At 36.8% G+C, this 21,878-nt stretch overlaps 1 protein-coding gene across 1 annotated transcript in view; it reads left to right on the plus strand.

Annotated features, from left to right (window-relative positions):
• The window catches only part of ARMC2 (armadillo repeat containing 2), a 166,838-nt gene that overhangs the window by 4,360 nt on the left and 140,600 nt on the right, over window positions 1-21,878 (plus strand). The window contains 3 exon segments of the mRNA XM_043999711.1: window positions 2,386-2,648; window positions 3,409-3,481; window positions 15,374-15,545. Coding sequence (XP_043855646.1) covers window positions 2,431-2,648; window positions 3,409-3,481; window positions 15,374-15,545 — 463 coding nt within the window. The 5' untranslated portion in view covers window positions 2,386-2,430.

Raw genomic sequence — 21,878 nt, forward strand, 5'->3', positions numbered from 1 at the left:
CCCTGATCAGATCAATTCTGTAATATTGCATTCATTTTTGAGAACCGCATTTTGAGAAGGACATTGAGGAGAACATTTAGAAGATGGCAGCCAGAATCACAAAGGGTTTTTGAAACCATGACATGAGAGTTGGTTTGAGCAATTTGAAATGTTTACCTTACAGAAAAGAAGGCCCAGAACAGCTCTCTTAAGGGCTTTTGAATGGAGGATTAAATTTGTTCTGCTTGGCTCTGGAGGGTAGGACTAGATTGGTCTAAGTTTCAGAGAAGCAGATTCAGATTTGACATAAGGAAAAGCTTTCTAAAAAATGTTAGAAATGCTTCTAATGGTGAAATGGGAGGCTTTGGAAGGTTGTGTTTCCCTTTCCTGGAAGTCTTCAAGTACATATTGGATGAGGACCACTTGGTGAGGATGTTGTAGGGGCTATTCCTGGGGTTTTTTGTGTGTGTTTTGTTTTTGTTTTTGTCTTAGAGGCAATTGGGGTTAAGTGACTTGCCCAGGGTCACACAGCTAGTAAGTGTCAAGTGTCTGAGGCCAGATTTGAACTCAGGTACTCCTGGCTCTCCAGGGTCAGTACTCAACCCACTGTGCCACCTAGCTGCTCCTGGTTATTCCTGTTTACCCTTAAACCTTACCGTGGATGTCCTGTGTATCTGTCTCCAAAATACCCCATCCTTTCCATATGAAAAAAAAAACCAACATTTTTTTTGTATTTTTCATATGGTTGTTTTTCCACCTGACACACAAATTAGAAAGTGGGACCTGATGGTAGTTGAAAGCCATATGTTCTGGATGTGGTAGGCAGAACTTAAGTGTTTAGAGTCACATTGTGGCACGTACTTATTTCACCATCCACTGATATCTGCCTCCCTAAGGGAATACAGTAATATGCATTACAAACCATTCATTTTTGTTTCTAAGTAAGTGGGTTTTTTTGGCAGGACAGTGGGGGTTAAGTGACTTGCCCAGGGTCACACAGCTAGTAAGTGTCAAGTGTCTGAGGCTGGATTTGAACTTAGGTACTCCTGAATCCAGGGCCAGTGCTTTATCCACTGTACCACCTAGCTGCCCCTAAGTGTTTTTCTTAAGTTAAAAAAACAAAATGCTGATTAGCTGATACAGTTTTAGTAAGGTCTCCATTTGTTTGCGTATATTTTAGTTCAGAGAAGCTTTTTTTGGTGACCATTTTTTTCTATAGTTTAGAAATTAGTGGTTAATTTTAAAACTTAGAGATTTAATTTTTAAAGTACATAATAAACTTGCCTCTGACATCTAACCTATGCAGTGATAAAAAGTAGAAGTATATTAAGAATCTGCATGGTCATGACCTGATATATTAAACATTATTCTTCAGGGGTTCTTGCCAGGAGCTGTCTAATAAAAATCATAGCAGCTTAGAGCTGGAAGGGATCATAGAAATTGTCTAGTTCAACCCCTTTATTTTATAGATGAGTTATCAGTGTTCTTATACCAGTATTCATAATTGCCTATTGAAATTTGATACATATTTTCTGGAACAGACTTCTAGAACTAAATATGATTTGTAACTCTGCTTAAGCATATTATAGACTGAACTTTGCTCTGAAGTTTGTTGAAAAGATCCATATTTTGGGAAATGTTTCTATCCCTTGTATTTATATTAGTCATTGTTGTAATTTTCAGTACAGGGAGGACAAAGTCAGGTAATGGGGAGGAAAGCAGATGTTAGTTAAGAATCCTTCTTAGCAGAATCCTTGAAGGTTGGAGGAGCAAAGGATTTATGGTATTTGGAAAGCAGCATTCATTAAAATAAACAAATGAATGACAAATCAGATGAATAAATGATAAATATGAAGAGGAGGGAAGAGAATATATCTAAAAACGATTTTTCTTTCTCACATGGCTTATTATGCTGTAATTTCTACTTTTATTTCCTTTAAGACAAGTTAATGTCATATCTTAATTCTCTGTATCTAGTGGAACATAGGATCATGGTGGGATGGAGAAAAGTAGTTGGATTATCCATACATTTAACTGCATCTCTGTCCCTATTATAAGCTGTAGTACTTAAATCCGAATATATCTTGTCCTGTGGAAAGGGGGCCACGGGTTTCTGTTATGCTTGCTATACAGATGGCATGGGGATATGATGCAGTCTCGGTTCTTTTCTACTTTTGTAATGGTAACATTCTAGGATATAGGATAATTATGGTTTGGGTTTTTAAATGTAATATTCATTCAAAATGATGTCTCACTTGAAATGTTTATTGTGATTTTAAATATTCATTAACATTTAGCATTTGAAAGTATGGTATAGAAAAACGTAATATAGATTATTTAAGCATTCACTATTCCTTTAATTATATGTTGCTAACAAATAATTGATGTGCTGCTATCTATCTGCAGTGTGTGGTGTGCTTCCCGAAGGGTACTTTGCCTTAAAAAAGAAAGATGCAGTCTTCACATGATAAAAAGTTAGAAAAACTGGACCCATTTTATAGACGTTCATTATCCAAGCAGAAGACCAGTGCAGAGATCATCAATGAAGCACGAAATGCATTAAGGACAGTTAGAACTCAAAGACCATTTACACCACGTGAAGATCAAAGAAAACTTTTTGGACCTGCATCTTCAAGAACAGCCGATAATAGACCTCCTTCTTCTTTTAGGTACCTGGCACTTTTGTTTCCATGTAGTTTTAAAAACTCATGAAACCAAGTGGCCTTTTTCCTAGTCTTCTCTTTAGGGGTAGGTGTTTATGAGTTTGATTACTGCCGATGAATTCCTTACCATTTCCTTAGTGATCCTTGTCAATGATATTGAGCTTTGTGACTAGGAGAGTCTTGTGCCTTAAAACTGACAATAGTGGTTTTAAAGTCTTTTCTTTTTTCTTTTTTTTTTTTTGGTGGGGCAATGGGGGTTAAGTGACTTGCCCAGGGTCACACAGCGAGTGTCAAGTGTCTGAAGCTGGATTTGAATTCAGGTCCTCCTGAATCCAGGGCTGGTGCTTTATCCATGCGCCACCTAGCTGTCTCCAGTCATATTTATATAATATTTTTTATGCTATGGATGTGTCATTTTGTTAATCAGTGTATTTTATCTCACCTGAAAATTATGAAAAGGAGTTCATCATTGAGTGTTCTCAATTGATTCCAAAAATTAATTTTCATGCTACATATGTATTATTTCATTAGTCCGTGCTCTTTATTTACCTTACCTGAAAATTGAAAGAGTTTATCAATGTTCTTAATTTTTTCCCAATTTTCAAATTATCCTTGTCCCTAAAATGTAAAACCCAAAGTACTTAACACATCTTTTTTTGTTATGTTTACACATGTTAACCTTTAATAGCTGAAAGTAAAATGTATCCTAGAAACAACATAGTTAAGTATGCAGAAGCTAATGTGTCTTCAATGTTTCTTATGCTAGCCTTCATGCTTCCAGCTTTGAATCATCTGATTCAAGACCAATTTCTGGTACTCGTCTCAGTCCACTAGAGCTTGTAAGTATCTTTTTTTTTGGGGGGGGGTGAGGCATTTGGGGTTAAGTGACTTCCCCAGGGTCATACAGCTAGTAATTGTTAAGTGTCTGAGGCCAGATTTGAACTCAGGTCCTCCTGAATCTAGGGCCGGTGCTCTATGCACTGCACCACCTAGCTGTCCCGTGAGTATCTTTTGTTAACAGTGTTGTATAATAGCATTGACACAAAATACTTAGAATCAGCACTTCTCTGTATCTTAGGAGGACTGGTAAAGAGGTAGACAATAACCTAATTATAATTTCATGTCTATGGGTTACATTATATTAACTACAGTGGGGCATTGAGTATGTGACAAGACAAGACATTTTCATGATAATGTTCTTAAAACGTGATAGATCTTTTTTTGTTTTTGTTTTTGTTTTTATTTTTTTTTTTTAGTGAGGCAATTGGGGTTAAGTGACTTGCCTAGGGTCACACAGCTAGTAAGTGTTATGTGTCTGAGGCCGGATTTGAACTCAGGTACTCCTGACTCCAGGGCCGGTGCTCTATCCACTGCGCCATCTAGCTGCCCCCAAAACGTGATAGATCTTAAAGAAAGGAACTTGGTAAAAAAAAAGTTTCTATATAATTATCTAGGCCGATCATAACAATAACCCTGCAAGGAAGATTAGAATTTTTAAAATGTCAATTTATGAAAAAAGTAAGATGCTAAGAGATTAAATATGAGCAAACCTAACAAATATAGGCAAGTTCTTGATAGTATATCACATAACAGTTCCCTAACCCTGGGGGGGGTCATATTGGCTTTGGGCCAGCTACAACAGTCTTAACTAAAGTGAACTTAATGGATCTGCTTTGCTGTAGACTGAGTAGGCCAGGGGAGATTTGATTCTAGCAATCAGTCAATCAATAATCACTGTTTAAGCAACTACAAAGTGCCAGACATTGACAAAGAATGGAATCATCCTGGACTCTCAAGGACCTTACTTTCTGCTGAAGGTCTAAGAGTCTGGGGCCGGAAATGTAGCTTTTGGAGTCATCTGCATAGTGATGGTAATTAAACCCCTGGGAACCAAAGAGGTCACCAAGTGATAATGTGTAAAGAGAGAAAAGAACTTGGCTCAGGACAGAGCCTTGGGGACTGCCGATGGTTAGGGAGTGTGAGAAGGATAGATAATGAACCAGCAAAGCAGATTAAGAAAGTGTAGTCTTATAGGTAGGAGAAGAAGGAAAGAGAGAAGTATTATAAAATCCAGAGAAGATATACTATTCTGGAGGAGATGGCAGTTAGCAGAGTTAAGCATGCAGCAAAGAGGTCTAGGATTGTGACTACTGAGAAAAGAGCATTGGTTTAGTCAATTAAAACAGAGAGAGAGAGAGAGAGAGAGAGAGAGAGAGAGAGAGAGAGAGATATGAGAAAGAAAAAAATACGTGCAGTTTGAGTTGAATGATGGGTTTGGAAGCCAGATTGAGAGGGAGTGGAGAAAATAAGGGTAAGACAACTTTTTCAGGATGTTTGATAAATGGAGGACAAATATAGGACCAGAAGTGCACATGGGACTTAAGGAGATTGAGAAACTAGGTGCTTAGAGTTTTTGAGTGACCATCAACACAAATGTTGAAAGCCCCTGGGAGAGAGAGGAAGGTGGTGGATCTGGTGCTGAACTCTGAGTAAGAAAAGGAGAATAACCAAGGGGCTTGGAGACAGCAGCCACAATAATCTGTATAAAAGGGGAAAAGTTTTAGTAGAGTGAATGTCAAAAGAACTTTACACAATGAATTACAGTAAGTTCTGCAAATATCTTGGGTGCCCTCCCCAAATGACAAAACTAATTTGTAACAGTTTACAACATTTGGGGCTCTAAGCAAAAATTCCCTGTTACCTATTTTTTCCCTCCCTTTTGTCACAGGGGATTTGTGGTGGTCTGTAGGTATTCTTTAATAAAGAATTATACTGTCATACACAGTCCAATTAAAATAGTCTTTTATTTGGTGCTAAGAAGTCAAAGACTTCACCCTTGGGGAGGAGGGCTTAGAAACATTCTCCTTCTTGAATAGAGGGAAGGCAAAAGCTTTTTATAGAGGATAGATGGGGTGTGCACTTGAAAACTGAAAAGTTCCCTTTTGGGGTGGGGGTGGGGAAAACTTGGATGCTTGTCATATTCCTGAGAGTTGAGGGAGATTTTTTTTTGAAATGATGATCCTGCCCTTTGGGGTTATCTCTGTTTCCTAGCTCTGGTCAGGTAGTAGCCATGCCTACTTTCCTGCTATAGAATTTTATCTCCCCATACTTCTTAGGTATGTCTACAGACATTGTAATTTGACTACTTTTAGCTATATTTGTAGATCTAATGAGTAGAAGGTAGCATTTTAAAGTTGTTTTAATTTGAACTCTTATGATTATTAGAGAATTTGAACAACTTTTCAGGTGGCTATTACCAATTTGAATTTTCTCCTTTGAAAAGTGTCTGCCTGAATCCTTTCATTTCTTTCCCAATTAGAGAATGGCTGTTATTCTTACAGATTTATATTGGTTTTGAATGTCAAATTTCTAACCAGATTTATTTACGATAGAGAGGTAGCATGGCAAATGTGTAGAAATCTAGTGTTGGAATCAGGAAGACCTAGGTTCATGTTTTGGCACATACTACTTACAGTCCCAGTGCTCTAGGCAGCTGTGTAAGACTAGAAGTTACAAATGAGTTGTTGATTTGTGTTGGTAGGAGTTTCCTCACTGTCTAGACCAAAAATATGTATCATAAAAATAAACTCTGCAATATGCTATATTCTTTACCTTTTCTTTTTAGACAATTATGTTACAAAGATGTGTGAATTTGTTGCCTAACAAATTGGGACCAGGCCCCTTCAGCTGGCTTTGGACCCCAAATATAGGCGGGGGGTTGACGGATTTTTATGCATTAAAAGCAAACAAGAGGATATTAAAAGCAAACCAGGATATAAGATTAGGTAATATGATTTCTAATTGGAGAAAAGATTAGGGACTTTCTGAGTTGGGAAGGATATGAGGGAGTTTTGGGAATTGGGAATGGGGAGAGTGAACAAGTGGACTTCGCCAGAGGTGAGACAGGATGTCACTTAATTCCCATAATTAGCAAGTAGGTGGAATTTACAAGAACATGAAACTTAAGTCTCAAAATGCAGCTGGCTTTATAGTATGGAGTCAGTTTGGTTCACACAATTCTCTCAGTAGGGAAACTGCAATCATTGATCCTAACCTGCTTCCAGACACAGAAACCCCTTAAATAAAAAATGCTAAAATTCTCCCATTGATGCCATATGGCCTTGACTCTCAGAATGTGAGAATCTCAGAAGAAATCAGAGTTGGGAGTGATCTAAGGGGCAGTGGAAATGTGAGTGCAAGTAGATTGCAGCAAGTTGCCAGTGATGACCACTGTACAAAAAGTGGTGTGAGATAGATCATCTAGTGAAACACCAGGAAAGGAGGTGAGCCGGTCATATATTGGGAGGAAGGGATGATGGACAGGGAGCCTTAAGCTAGCAGCTGTAGAGGACACTTCTAGTCCATTGATTGGATAGAATGTTTATGGAGGATTCCTGGGAGGACACAGACAGAAATGACACAGTGGAGAAAGCTTGAAAGGCATAATTATTATAATTATTGATTAGATCCCAGGTCCCTTGAAGCATAAATATTTAATTATATTTAGTGCACATATTTTTCATCTGTTCCTTTTTATCTTGTGGGTATTGCCCTTTGTTGAACGAATCATATTTTTGCATAATAATTTTCTTTCTGTCATTTTTTCCTGATTTTGTGGGTAATAGAGATTTGCACATGGCACCGGCAGGGTTTTTTTTATAATTTTATACAATGTTAAGATCACTTATTGACTCAGTTTTTTGTTGAATCTACTGGATTTTCTCAATACCATCCCAATAATTTTCCCCGTTGAATGTAAGTTCCTTTGTGTCTCCACATCTAGCACAGTTCTTGGCATAGGCATCTATTTGGAATGGTAGATAGAGGAAAGAAGGAAGCAAGCATTTATTATTTGCCTACTATGGGCTAGGCATCGTGCTAGGCGTCTTGCAAATATTATCTTATTTAATACTCACAGCAACCCTTTGAGGCAGCTGCTATTATTATCATCCCCCTTTTACAGTGGAAGAGATTGAAGTAGAGAGAGGTAAAGTGATTTTCCTACGGTCACACTGGTAGTAGTCAGGATTTGAATTCAGGTATTCCTGACTCTTTTGTTTCAGTCTCCGAGGAAGAGGTGGCCCTTCTTGCCAGCTCAGTGCCCTCTACTTATCCCTTGGTCCCTCACCTTCTGATCTCTTCTGGCAGTTTCCCACTTTGATAATTCTCTCTTCTCTAACTTACAGTTTTGTCTTATCTCTTGATTCCCTGCCTGTTGCCTATAAACATATTCAGGATTGTCCTTATCCTTTCAAAAGTCATCAATTGAACCTTCCATCCCTTCAAGAAGTTGTTGGTTATCTCAGTCACTGAACAAGCATTTGTTAAGCCCTTAAATATCGGGGATATGAAGAAAGGCAAAAGAGTTCTTGCCCTCGAGGAGTCCATGTTCTAATAAGGGAGACAGTGTGTGAAAAACTATGTCTATTCACGATTGTGTTGATATGGAGAGGGAGAGAAGAGAGGGGGACAGGGCAGAGGGAAGAGGATATAAAAGGAAATCTCAGAAGGGAAGGCATAGCAACTGAGGGCCCTGGGAAAGGCCTCCTGAAGAAAATGGGACTTGAGCTAAATCTTGGAGGAGACTAGGGAAACTTTGGTGAGAAAGCACAGGCTTTGGGAATGGGCAGCACACAGGCAAAGCTATTGGGAGGTGGAGTGTTGTGTTTGAGAACAGTAAGTACAGCAATGGAGTTATATGGTAGAGGATATGGAGTAAAGTGTTGGAAAGCCCAGGTTAGGAAGCCCTTTAAATGCCAAACAAAAGACTTTATATTTTATTCTGAAGATAGTAGGGAAACACTGGAGTTTATTGTAGGGAGGTGGGTGATGACTGGTCAAACCTGCACTTTAGAAAAAAAACAAACACTTTGTCAGTTGAGCAGAGAATGATTTTGAGTGGAGAGACACTTGAAGTGGGGAGACCAGTCAGAAAGCTGTTGGCAGTGGTCAGCAGAGAGGTTCTGAGAGCCTGAACTAAGATAATGGCTGTGTGAGTGAAGAGAAGGGGAAATATATGAAGTAGTTGTGAAGGCACATGTGGCCAGCTTTGAGAAGTCTGGGTTCCCGGGAGGATGACATCAACAGTAATCGCCAAACTCCTTCAAAAGGCAGTACAAGGAAAGTGACAGCAAAATTAAAGAAAGGAAGGAAGTAAAGAAAGAAAGAAAGAAACTCATACACTCAATTATATGCTTTACCTTCCCTTTTCCACCTCTTACCTACCTTTAAATCTGGCTCATGACTCTATGGAGACAGCTTTTTCCAAAGTTAACTAAGGCTCTCTTAATAGTAGCTGAAACGAATGGAATTTTCTCAGTCCTCATGATGGCTCAGTCAGTTGAATTGCTGTGAACTAGAAAAATTAGCTGAAGGTTTTCTTGTAGGAATGTCAGTACTTTTATTTTCAGGTAAAAATATTGGAAGATGGAAAATCAACTGTAGTTAAACTGTTTCCTTAGAGATTCCACAGATCAAAGGTGAAACTAAAACTAACACATATTAACTATTTTTCCATGGACATAAAACCTCTCAGTTCCTCATCATCTCATTAAGACTACAGTTGAAGAGGTGCTGATCTGCATGGATGGAGAGAGTTTCCAGGCGTGGAATTCCTTTATATGGATAAAATTACTAGGTCCTAAAATTACTAAAACAATCTTAACAAAACAGTGCTTAACAAAATTCTTATATCTTAAGTGATTACATTGTATTACCTTTGGACCCTGCCTTTGACAAAGATAGAAGCTTTTTGTTAGTATTGAAATTACCCAGAGTTAGTGCCAACTTCTTTCACCCCTTTTCCTTTTTTGTCTTTATCTGTAACATTCTTCTATAATATTAAGTAATTTTAGCCGATAGAATACTGTAGTTATTTTTATCTCTTAATGGAGACACGTTTAGATAACAGCTAGTTAACCTCAGTTAAAAGGATACCTTGTTCTTAGTACTCTGCTCTTCAGCACAAGTGCATCTTTTGTACTTTCCTAAAGGCTATTATGAAATACCTGTTCTTATTTTATAACAACAACAAATGGTATTTGTTGGTAATGCTTGTTTTAAGGTAATGTTATTATGCAAATAGGATGCCTACATCTCTACTTATGGACTGTAAAAACTGGCAAAAAAGAGCCCAACCGTTATATGAATAAATGTGGTATCTTATCTAGTGTCTCAGGTTGTTTTTGTCTAAACTGAATTTTGCTTGATCCTTTTGTACTCACAGAGCCTAATTATCATAAACTCTGGGCATTTTTCAAGGTGAAGCAATATTTAAAATATTAGGGTAGAGAGCAAGGGATTTGAGGAAGGAAGGATCTGGGAATTAAAAAGGAAATATTTTCGGCTTGTAATTAAAATATTAGTTCTCTGCTCTGTCCTTTAACCCACAGAGTTAACCTCTTTTAATGTGAATTGTTTTTGTTTTGTTGTTGACATGATTAAATAACTCCATAGCAGTGCATTTATACTGAGAGTACCACAGCCACACATGTAGTAATGAGAGCACAGAGAATGGCAAGATCTCAAAAGTTTATGTTTGGAAGAAAAGCCTTTGATTTCTGACTTCCACGAGGCCATTTATGTCTTATTAACATCAAATAGTTTTTAGAAGTTCATAAATTCATGAATGATTATTATCCCTTTTTAATGGGACAGTATCGATTTTCTTTTTTCAAATTATTGCCAGTTACACTAAATTAGAGAGTGGATCACTGCTTTATAGTATAGTAGCCCATCTAAGACTTCTTAGACTTGAGTAATGCACATATGCCACTATGTATCATTAGGGTAAATGCATTTGATAGTATAATTTTTAAAAATTCTACTGTGAAATGCTTCATCTTTTTTTCAGGTTTTCCATTAAATAGTCTTTTCGTGTATTAATTGCCCTTGAAAAAAGTCTAGAAGGAAAATCTGCTTTTCTAAAACTTGATTATATTATTTGAGATTATTAGCTAGGATTTCATAAAATGTAAGCTCGTAGGAATGGAGTGGAAAAATATTAAGTGTTTACTATGTACTGAACACTCTTACTAAGTCCAGGGAATACAAACAAGATCAATTATAATCCCTGCTCTCAGGGAGCTCACAGTCTAATTGAGGGAAACAAAACATAAAGGAGGTTCTCATATTCGTTTTCAGTTCATGACAGATGGAAAGGCCACAGACCATCTTGGTTTTCTTTTTGTGTCCTCATTATTTACTCCAGAGCTTTGCATATAGCAGGTGCTTAAATGCTTATTGACCGATAAAACACAAGGGAAATAAGCTTCTTAAGTTAAACATTTAATATGCTTTTTCTTTTTTGCTTTCTCTGAGTTTTAAAATAAAACTAACTTCCATCAGAAAATACATACTGAAATCTGTCCCTCAGATTTAGGAAAAAACTGCTCATGAAATCTGCCTTGTTCTTCAAAGACAGAAGATTTTATAGGACCATCATGATGTTCATTATGATGTCTTATATAGATCCTTTCCCTGGAAGAACTCATCATCTTACATACTTAAAATTGTCTCTTGAGGAAAATAAATAGGGTAAATGGTTTTTTTTTCCCCTTTGTTATGAAGTACCTGGGACAGTTTCTGGCACATAGTAGACTCTTAAATATTCATTGATTGATTACTGAACTACTAAACCAAGGTCGAAAGAGGGTCAGTCACTTGCCAACAGTGGTCTCAGAACACTACATTATTGGTAAGGATGGAATGAAGTTTCTACTGGGCTTCTCACAATTTTAATAATTTTCTAGTTATATCATACTGCCCTGGTATATACACTCTTAATTTCTTAGACCTTATCTTGCTGTTCAGAAGTGACTCAGCTGCTCACTTTTTGAAGGGTTATTACCTTTCCTGGTCACAAGAAGCATCATGGATCAGTAGAAAGAATACTGGATTTGGAACCTAAGAATGTGGGATAGAATCCCGACTCTGGCACCAGTGTAACATTGGGCACGGCCTTTCACTTAAGTTTTCCTTATTTCTAAAATGAGGGGATTGGGCTAGATGAACTTTAAGGTTCTTTCCAACTCTAAATCTTTGATCTTGTTAAGGTTCTATGTAGTATAAGTCTTCATTTAATACACCTGTGTGTGTGTGTGTGTTAGATCATGTGCACTGCTTTAAAATGTATCTTTGTGGTTAATAAGAGTTGATGCTTCTAAAAAAAGTGAAGATTTTAATCAGTACTGTTATTTTACAGAAATTCAGTTTCCCTTTTTGTTGTTAAGTACTGGGTAAAAAAGGAAATCAAGAAAATTAGATTGCTCTTTGGATTGCAAGTCTACTTTCTATCATTAAAATATTTTAAACTACTAACTGGATGAAAACCTCTCTACTAGGCCCTGGGGATACAAAGATAAGACAAACAAAAAAATCCTTCCTAAGAGTTGGAGGTGAGGAGGGAATTCAGTCCATGTATGGGGGAAGAGCCTTCTAAAGGCATTGAGGCTGGAAATGGAATGTCAAATCTGAAAACTGTAAAGTGACTGGAACAAAGATTTTATGAAAGGGAGTAGTTTGAAATAAGTCTTAAAGGGTAGGGCTAGGATGATTGTGGAACTCAACTGTACCATTAACATTACTTTTATAACACTAAAGTTTATAAAATGTCTTCCTTATGATAAGATGCTGAAGTAGGAAGTACAGGTATCCCCAGTTTATATATGAAGAAACAGGATCAGAGTGAGTAAAGGACTTGCCCAGTAACACAGCTTGTAAGTGGCATCGACAATTCATTATTATTTTGGCTCTGCCATAGATAAAACTGTGATACTAGTTATTGGAATAATTTCTTCCGATCTAACGAACACGTATTAAGCACCCACTATATGTATACACATTATATCTGTGATATAGGGCATTAAGATTATCTTTCAATAATATATCATCTTCATTATTATTTATTGAAGCTAGTTCTTTTCCTTAGTGGTTTTTTTTTTATTGTTGTTGTTTTTACCGATTGCTTCAAGGTCTAAGTCACATTTTTATGTATATTGCCCCACATTTTAAGGAGCTAAAATAATAGAACTGATTTTTAAAAAAACTGGCTATACCAGTCTGGTCCCCTTCAAAGTAGACATCTGGGTATGTGTACTGGGGGTGAGGGGTGTGAGGGGAAGGCTGGGTACTTAATCCAATAATGCTTCTGTTTTTCAAAACAATTTTTAAAATTTCTCTTTTGGAATTGTCTTAAAAGCCAACATCACATTCTTTTCTTTTCTTCTTAGTATATACGTTGTTTATTTAAAATTTTTCTTGATTACATGTAAACAAACATTTTTATCACTCATTTTAAAAAAAATTTGAGTTCCAAATTCTCTCCCTCCCTTACCTATCCCTCCTTGAATAGGTAAGCAATTTAATATACATTATACATGACAGCACATTCTTTTAAATATTCTCAGTGGTGCAGAATTTTTGTCCTGTGAGAATAGATTTGCTTTTTTGGGGAAATGATCAGTTCAGAGCCAAGTCTGGTGAATAATGTGGGTGACCAAGGTGGGTGATAAAACTGGATTTTGGAGTCAAAAATAAGATATAATGTAAGTAATGAGACCAAGCCTCTTTTTTCTTATGTGAAAGCCATTCCAAAAGAAGAAACCAGAAATGTTTTGAATAACAGGAGCAATGATTAGATTAAGTTTATCACCTTTGAAGGTTGACCCTCAGTTCACTTGGATATGTAAGTTTTGCTTGGATTTTTTGAGGAAGGAACAGGGAAAACAAGGACAGTTTCAGTACTTTCTGTTCATTCACTGTTATATAACTATTTCTGACAGTGTTCTTAGACTTCAATTTGTGAACTGTAGCTATAATAATTATTGAACTTAATATTGGAGAAAATTCCCCCAAAACTTGGTGATTTGTATTAGCCACTAATATTCATTCAAATAGTGGACTTGAGTATAGAGCAAAAAGGGAAAGAAAAAGTTAAAGACTGGGGCTCAAGGGATTGTGCCCAGACATCCTGGTGCTGCTATTTCCTGGGTTGTGAAACCTGGACTAGGGTTGTGTATTACATATTTTCCAATACAGCTGTCATTTTCTTCTTTTAGAGTGTTAGAGGCTGTTAATTGTTCTCACTGATTTCTGATATTTTGCCAGCAATGTTGCCCTTCCAAAACTTATAAGCATAGAACTTTAGAGACCTAGAAAAATGCTACATGATGCACTTTGATGACTGAAATGCTAGTTAATGGAACTACTTCTTCCTGTTTAACAAGCATTTATTAAGCACCCACTATATATACAAGGCATTCTGCTAAGTGCTGAGAATACAAATATTAAATAATAAGTCATGCCTTGTACTTAAGGAGCTTATAGTCTATTGGGGTAGGAAGGGGAATACAACATTTACACAGATAAATTAGCAAAAGATCATTTGAAGAAGGAGGGAATACTAATAACCAGGGAGATCAGGAAAGGCTTTTTTTTTTTTTTGATGAGGCAACCGGGGTCAAGTGACCTGCCCAGGGTCACACAGCCAGCAAGTGTTAAGTGTCTGAGGCCGGATTTGAACTCGGGTCCTCTCGAATCCAGGGCCAGCGCTCCATCCACTGTGCCACCCAGCTGCCCCAGGAAAGGCTTTTAATAGGACATAAATGCATGAGCTGAGCCTAGAAGGAAACTAAGGATTCCTAGAGGCCATGGTTGGGTACGAATGAATTCTGTATTGGTCTAGAGGAGCAGTAATGAGCATGTCAATTAGACTGGAATCTATTTGAGTGGAGGAAAATTGATGGATGGATATGAGATTTATTGTGGAGGTAGGAGAAACAAGATTTGACATTTAGTTGATTGAATATTGGGGGTAAAGGTGTGGTGAAGATGACTGAATCCAAGTAACTAGAAAGATGGTGGTATCCTCAACAAAAATAGGCAAATTTAGATGAGGATTTGGAGTGTGGGGGGGGTGGAATCCTGAGTTCTTTCTTAGACATGTTGAATTTGAGGTGACAGTTGGAGATGTTTAACAGGTAGTTGGTGCTGGATATATAGATTTAAGAGTCATACATAGAGATAATAATTGACTTCATAGGAACTGATCATCAAGGGAAGGAGGGTACAGAGAGGATCCAGGACCAAGTCTTGGGCAGTCACCCCTTAGGAGGTAGGACATAGAATCAACAAAGACCACTGAGAAGGACAAGTTAGATAGGAGCATCAGGACAGAGCATTGTCACAAAACCCCAGAGGAAGGTATCCAGGTAGAAGATGTGGGTGGTCAAGAGTTTTGAAAAACTACTGAATGGTCAGGAAGGACAAAGATTGATTTGGTAATTAAACGATGTGTAGTAACTTTGATCATATTCCAGTGAATCTTTTCATCTATAACTGAGATATTGTTAAGTATAAAATGTAGATTCTATAAACACCAGCAAAAGTATATAATTAAGTTCTCATGTAGTGCTCATCTGTATTTTCAGATATCCCATGTCTGTATTTGTATCCCATGTTTTATAATTACGATATTTGGTATATGAGTAAAGGTTGACAAAACAATTCAATAAAAAATAAAATATGCAATGTGTCTAGGCAAGAATGGCCTGTGGGTAATAGAATTAAGAAATTAATTCTAGAATTAAGAAATTAGCTCTTTCGGGTAAAAGAGAAAGCATCCATGGTACACAGGTGCCAACCATGTACTTTTAGAGTGTTTTTGGCTACAGGATTGTGACTTGTATTTTGGACAGAGAGACTTTAGTTAGTCTTTTTTTTTAATCTTCTAGAAACCTAAAGTTCTTGCATCTCTATCTAAAGAAGATGAAGCTTCTATTTCCTTTCCTAAACCTCCAGTGGACCCCGTGAAGATTAGAAGAGTAAGCAGTGCCCGTGCACGTTTATTCAAGGCATCCTCTCAGGGAAATCTCCTTCCAGACAAACTATTTCATCTTGATGAGTGTAAGAATATCTAAATATTCTTTAAAACTTAAGGACAGAACTGTTTCTTAAAAAGTACGTGGAATCTGTTTTTAAAATGAGAATTTTCCTAGTCCTAGATGGTGTGGGGAGCCTCAGATTCTGTTTATATGATAGGAAGTTGTGATTTTATTTAGTCTGTGTGTTTTGCACACATGTAGCATAGGCTATTCATAACCCTGAATTTGGCACTGAAAGCTTATAGAATTATAGAAACTTAAGACCTGGAAGAAATTTCAAAGGTTATCTAATATGCCCCCCTCCAAAATCATGAATCTTACCCAGAATTTAGACTCAACATGAAGATCTCTAGTGAAAGGGGACTTGGAACATATCAGAGCCAGCCTGTTACATTTATGGACAAATCTAATTAGTATAATTTTTCCCTTTGTTGAGCTTGATTTCCACCTTTCTATAAGTCCCACACATTGGCTCTCATTCTGTCCTTTGGAAAGGAAGTCTAAACCCTCTACTATGTGAGTCTGGGTCCTTCCTATATTTGAAGATGGCTTTCATGATTGTGTCCTCTTTTCAAACTTAAATATCCATAGTTATTTCAACCCTTCTTATGTGACATCATTTCTAGTCCACTCCCCATCCTAGTATTTAGCCAACACATATTATTCTAGCAGTCAATGACCCTTTCTAAAATTTGGTGCCCAGAATTAAACAGAAGCTGACCAGGGCAGAGTAGAGTGGACATGTCTCTTCCCTTGATCTGAACGTCTTACTTCTGTTAATACAGCCCAGGTTTAGTATTAGTTCTTCTGCCTGTGACATTATTACTAATTCAAATTTAGACCCCTATGTCGTTTTGTTTTTTTTTTTTGAGAGGCAATTAGGGGTTAAGTGACTTGCCCAGGGTCACACAGCCAGTAAGTGTTAAGTGTCTGAGGCCGGCTTTGAACTTGGGTCCTCCTGAATCCAGGGCCGGTGCTTTATCCACTGCGCCACCTAGCTGCCCCCCACCCCCCCTCCCGTGTCTTTTTGATACAAATTATTTTCTAGCTGAGTCTTCCTTCCATCCTCATTTTTGAACCAAGTACAGAACTTGACATTAATCCCTATTCAATTTCATCTTTTCAGAGTCAGCCAAAGTCTTTTAGCTTGTTGAGATTCTTTGTATCCAACTCTCATTTATCATGGTAGCTATCTTTCCTAGCTTTGTTATCTTTAACATTAGCTTTGTCTTTCAGCTTTATGTCATCCACATAGTTAATAAAAATCCATTTATGCCTTAATTAACAAAAAAGTTGAATAGAACATTTCCAAATACAAAGAGTGTTCCATCAGAGGCCTCTTTTGAGGTTGAAAAGATCCATTAAATCAACAATCTGAGTCCAGTCACATAATTTGTTCTCAATCTCCTTAATAGAGCTCTGAATTTAGAGTTAAGAGAGATGTGGGTTCAAATTCTTCCTCTGATACTTTAGAACCATAGGCAAATTACTTGAATTCTGTGATACCAAGTTTCCTTATATACCAAATGGGATTAATTACCCAAATCCTCTGATACCTACACACAAGATTATTGTACTCGTCAAATCAGATAATTCATTCCATGGCATCTGTTAGGTACCCACTATGTGCAAAGCACTGTACTAAGCAATAGGGTTTATGGTATTACTACAGATAAATACACACATGATAATTTGAAGAGAAAGAGAGCACTAACAATTTAGGGAGATGAAGAAAGGCTTGTCCATAGAGGGTGACGCCGGAGTTAAGTCTTTAAAGAAAGCTAAGGATTCTAGGAGGTGAAGGTGAAGTGGGAGTGCATTTTAGGGAGAAGGCACAAAGATGGGAATGAGATGCTAGGTTTGGTGAACAGTGAACAAATCAGTTTGGTTAGAAGGTAATGTGTGTGAAAGGGACTGATGTGAAATAAGTTTATAAAACCATTTAGTCTTTGGTGACTCCGTGTTCAGGAAGGAAAAGGTGAGGGAAATACCTAGAAAAGCATGGTTCAGGAAGGAATGAGAGAGGTTGAAGATGTGTACATTACACAGAAACCTCCTGCCTCTATGCCATAAAAACTTTCCTCGAGAAAAGAATTGGTAGGCTTGGACCATGGGGAATATCAAATAATATCATGAACAATAAAATAGGTTACATTTTAACAAACAGCAAAAGACTTGCTGTGGGTATGGGAGTTATCCCTCAGTCAGCTGTCTTTGTACATTCAGATCATCAACCTGTCAGACTTAACATCAAAATTAGTAAAAAAGAAAAAAAAAGAAAGGACAGTAATGAGAAAACGACATGGCAGACAGTTTAAATAACCCTGAATTATTTACAAAAGTAATCAGAAATGGAAAGTGGACAAGATAAATGTCCAACTATGGTTTTATCCAGCAGTTTAATCAATGTAAATTAGTTGCCACAATACCTTAGTCAGCATATATCTATCTTACTTGCCAAATGGAGACAGATGGTTGTCAAAGGCAGCACCAGGTTAGAATACAAATTCATATGTAGATTTTGTTTTTGTTTTTGTTTTTAGTGAGGCAATTGGGGTTAAGTGACTTGCCCAGGGTCACACAGCTAGTAAATGTTAAGTGTCTGAGGCCGGATTTGTGACTCAGGTACTCCTGACTCCAGGGTCAGTGCTCTATCCACTGCGCCACCTAGCTGCCCCCCATATGTAAATTTTAAATAAATATGATGGTTGTTTTAAAAATTTAATTTAAAAAAATTTTCCCAATTACATGTAAAAACAATTTTAATATATTTTTTTCAAATTTCAAGTTCTGAATTCTCTTCCTCTCTTCCCCCAATTGAAAAGGCAAGCAATTTGACATAGGCTATACATGTGCAGTCATGCAAAACACATTTCCATGTAAGTCATGCTGTGAAAGAAAACACATACCAAAAAAAAAAAAACCCAAGAAAAGAAAAAGGTATCTTCAATTTGCCTTTAGGCCCCACCAGTTCTTTCTCTGGAGATGGATAGCACCTTTCATCATAAGTCCTTCAGAATTGTCATGGATCATTGTATTTCTGAGAATAATTAAGTTATTTATGGTAGATCAAATGATGGTTGATGATGAGCAGGGAAAAACAATGGAGGATAAAACTAATTTTTCAGAAGTTTCGAAAAATAACGAACTAAACAAAGCTATTCAAAGAGTTCAAGGACAAAAATGGAAGGACTACAACCAAAAGAAAAATGGAAAAGATTTGCGACAGTCAATAATCATTTTAATGAACTGTTCTCTCCATTAAGGACAATGGAACTACCACAAGTGAGCCTTAGCATCACATTCCTGCATGTTTCTATAGTAACAGAAATGGCTCTAAGATATGTCAGTAAAAGTACTAAGATTAGGGGCAGCTAGGTGGCGCAGTGGATAGAGCACCAGCCCTAGCTAGATTCAGGAGGACCTGAGTTCAAATCTGGCCTCAGACATTTGACACTTAATAGCTGTGTGACCCTGGGCAAGTCACTTAACCCCAATTGCCTAACACACACACACACACACACACACACACACACACACACACTAAGATTGGATTAAGTGTACATGGAAATCAGTGCTGGAGGTATCTCAATAATGAGGACATTGAATGCTTGGCACACAAGGTATCTGAAGGAAGAGAAGATAGCAAAGATATAGAAAAAATCTTTTACCTAATTAATACTGAAAAATGACAACTAGGATAATATCAGTAACTCCTGACCTATACTTAATTTCCCATCTATATAAAATCTTTAGGAGAGACATCTGTACATGAATTAGGGGTATCCTGGCCAAGGATATTAGTAGCAAACAGACTTATATGAGTGATTTTTCACCAGTGGACTACATCATAAGCATTTCACAATTAGGTGAAAGATGTAAAGATTATAAGAAATCCCATTATGTTCATTGTTTGTTGATTATAAAGGAAGATTTAATTTGGTAGATCAATATGTCATATGCACGCCCTTTTACAAGATGTCTCCCATTTTTACATCAGAATCATTCAACATTTCTTAGACTGTATATTAGCAGAAATAGCCATGTTTAATAATAAATACTAGAAAAGGCATCTATAAAACAGAAAGACATGCTTAACCAAAAATGTTCACTTTGATGGAGGAGATCCAGCATAAACTCCTGATTAAAGAGGGATTCCCTGTGAATAATGAGGGCCTCCTGATGCCCCTGTTAGAGAATGACATCCCACAGAAAACATCAAACACTTGAACATTACAGATTTTCCTATGAGAGATTTATAATCCCTTAAAGGAGTTTGACCTAATCATTCATTTAAGGAAAGATCAAATGGATGAAGAATGCAGTTGCCCAAATTTCTTTTAAAATTTTTTCCTACTTTATTTCTCTGTTTGTTAAGAAATTAGATAATACTAAATAAGCATTTCCATATACAATGTGAAAGAGAAAAGGAGGCTTGTACATTAAAACTGAAAATCTTTATGATGCAGAGCATGTTTTTCTTGTTTATTTTAAGTGAATAAAAAAATCAATATACAGTGTTTAAAATTGCCTTGCTTGTATGATGTTATTCCTCCTGGCCACCTCCATCTTCCAGCCTGAAAAAAGAGGGGAAAAAAATCCCACTTGAAACAAATTTACACTTTTAAGTAAAACAGTATCTCTCATTAGTCATGTCCAAAAATGTATGGCTATTTCTGCCTCCTGAGTCTGTCACCTCTCTTATCAAGAGATAAATGGCCATCTTTGTCACTGGTCCTTTGGAATATTGTTTGATCATTATATTGATCACAGTTCTTTTAAATTTTTTATTATTTATTTGTAACATTCTTTTCTTTTTAAATTTTGAGTTCCAAATTCTCTCCCTTCCACCCACCTCCTTCCCTGTCTACTGAGAAGTCAAGTAATATATCAGTTATACATGTGAAATCATGTAAAATGTATTTCCATATGAGCCATATTTTTTTAAAAAGCAAGAAAAATAAAGTGAGAAAATTATACTTCAGTTTGTGTTCAGAGTTCATTGGTTTTCTCTCTGGAGGTAAATAGCATTTTTTCATTATGAGTTCTTTGGAAGAAATTTGCCTCATGGTATTGATCAGAGTAGCCAAGCTTTTCACAATTGATCATCATTACAACATTGTTGTCACTGTGCCCAGTGATCTCCCAGTTCTTCTCATATCAATTTGCGTTAGTTTATATAGGTCTTGCTATGTTTTTCCTGAAACCACCTCCCCGTGTTATTTCCTAGAGCACAATATTACTCCATCAAAATCATATGCCACAGTTTGTTCAGCCATTCCCCAATTAATGAGCATCCCCTTGATTTCCAATTCTTTGCCATGACCAAAAAAAGCTGCTATAAATATTTTTTGTATGTAAAGGTCATTTTCCTTTATCTTTGATCTCTTTGGGATACAGAGCTAGTAGTGGTATTGCCCAGTAAAAGGTTATGCAGTTTTATAGCCCTTTGGACCTAGTTCTTTTGTTCTATAGCTTGGTTCAACCAGTTCACTACTCCACCAGCAGTTCATTAACATACCTATTTTTAATTCATCCCCTTCAGCATTTGTCATTTGTTTTAGGTGTGAGGTGGTACATCAGAGTTGTTTTAATTTGCCTTTCTTTTCTTTCTTTCCTTTTTTTTTTTTTGCAGGGCAGTGAGGGTTAAGTGACTTGCCCAGGGTCACACAGCTAGTAAGTGTCAAGTGTCTGAGGTCGGATTTGAACTCAGGTCCTCCTGAATCCAGGGCCGGTGCTTTATCCACTGTGCCATCTAGCTGCCCCTGCCTTTCTTTAATCAGTGGTGATTTAGAGCATTTTTCCTCATGACTATAAATAGCTTTGATTTTTTCTGAAAACTGCCTTTTTCTATCCTTTGACCATTTATCAACTGGGGAATGGCTCTTATTTCTACAAATTTGACTCACTTCAATTATTCAATATATATTTGAGAAATGACACCTTTATCAGAGAAACTAAAAAAATTTTATGTTATTCATTGTCTATGGTAGGGCTTCTTAAACTTTTTCCACTCATGATCTCTTTTTGCCCAATAAATTTTTATTTACTCTGGATATGTTGTTATATAAAATAGGCATATAAATCAAACATTTATTGCCAAATTTTATGTGACCCCATATGGGGTCATGACCCACCGTTTAAGAAGCTTTGGTCTTTTAGCAAAATGTAGTTTTCCTAATTATCCCTTTTAATTAGTTCTATTTTTGCTTTTGTTTTTATCTGAGATCATGATTGCTACCTCTGCCTTGCTGAAACATAACAGATTCTGCTCCAGCCCTTTATTTTAGCTCTGTGTATGTATCTTTCTGTTTCAAGTGTGTCTTTTATAAACAACATATTGTTGGATTCTGGT

This window comes from Dromiciops gliroides, chromosome 4 (genome assembly GCF_019393635.1).
Source record: "Dromiciops gliroides isolate mDroGli1 chromosome 4, mDroGli1.pri, whole genome shotgun sequence".
Taxonomy (NCBI): Eukaryota; Metazoa; Chordata; class Mammalia; order Microbiotheria; family Microbiotheriidae; genus Dromiciops; species Dromiciops gliroides.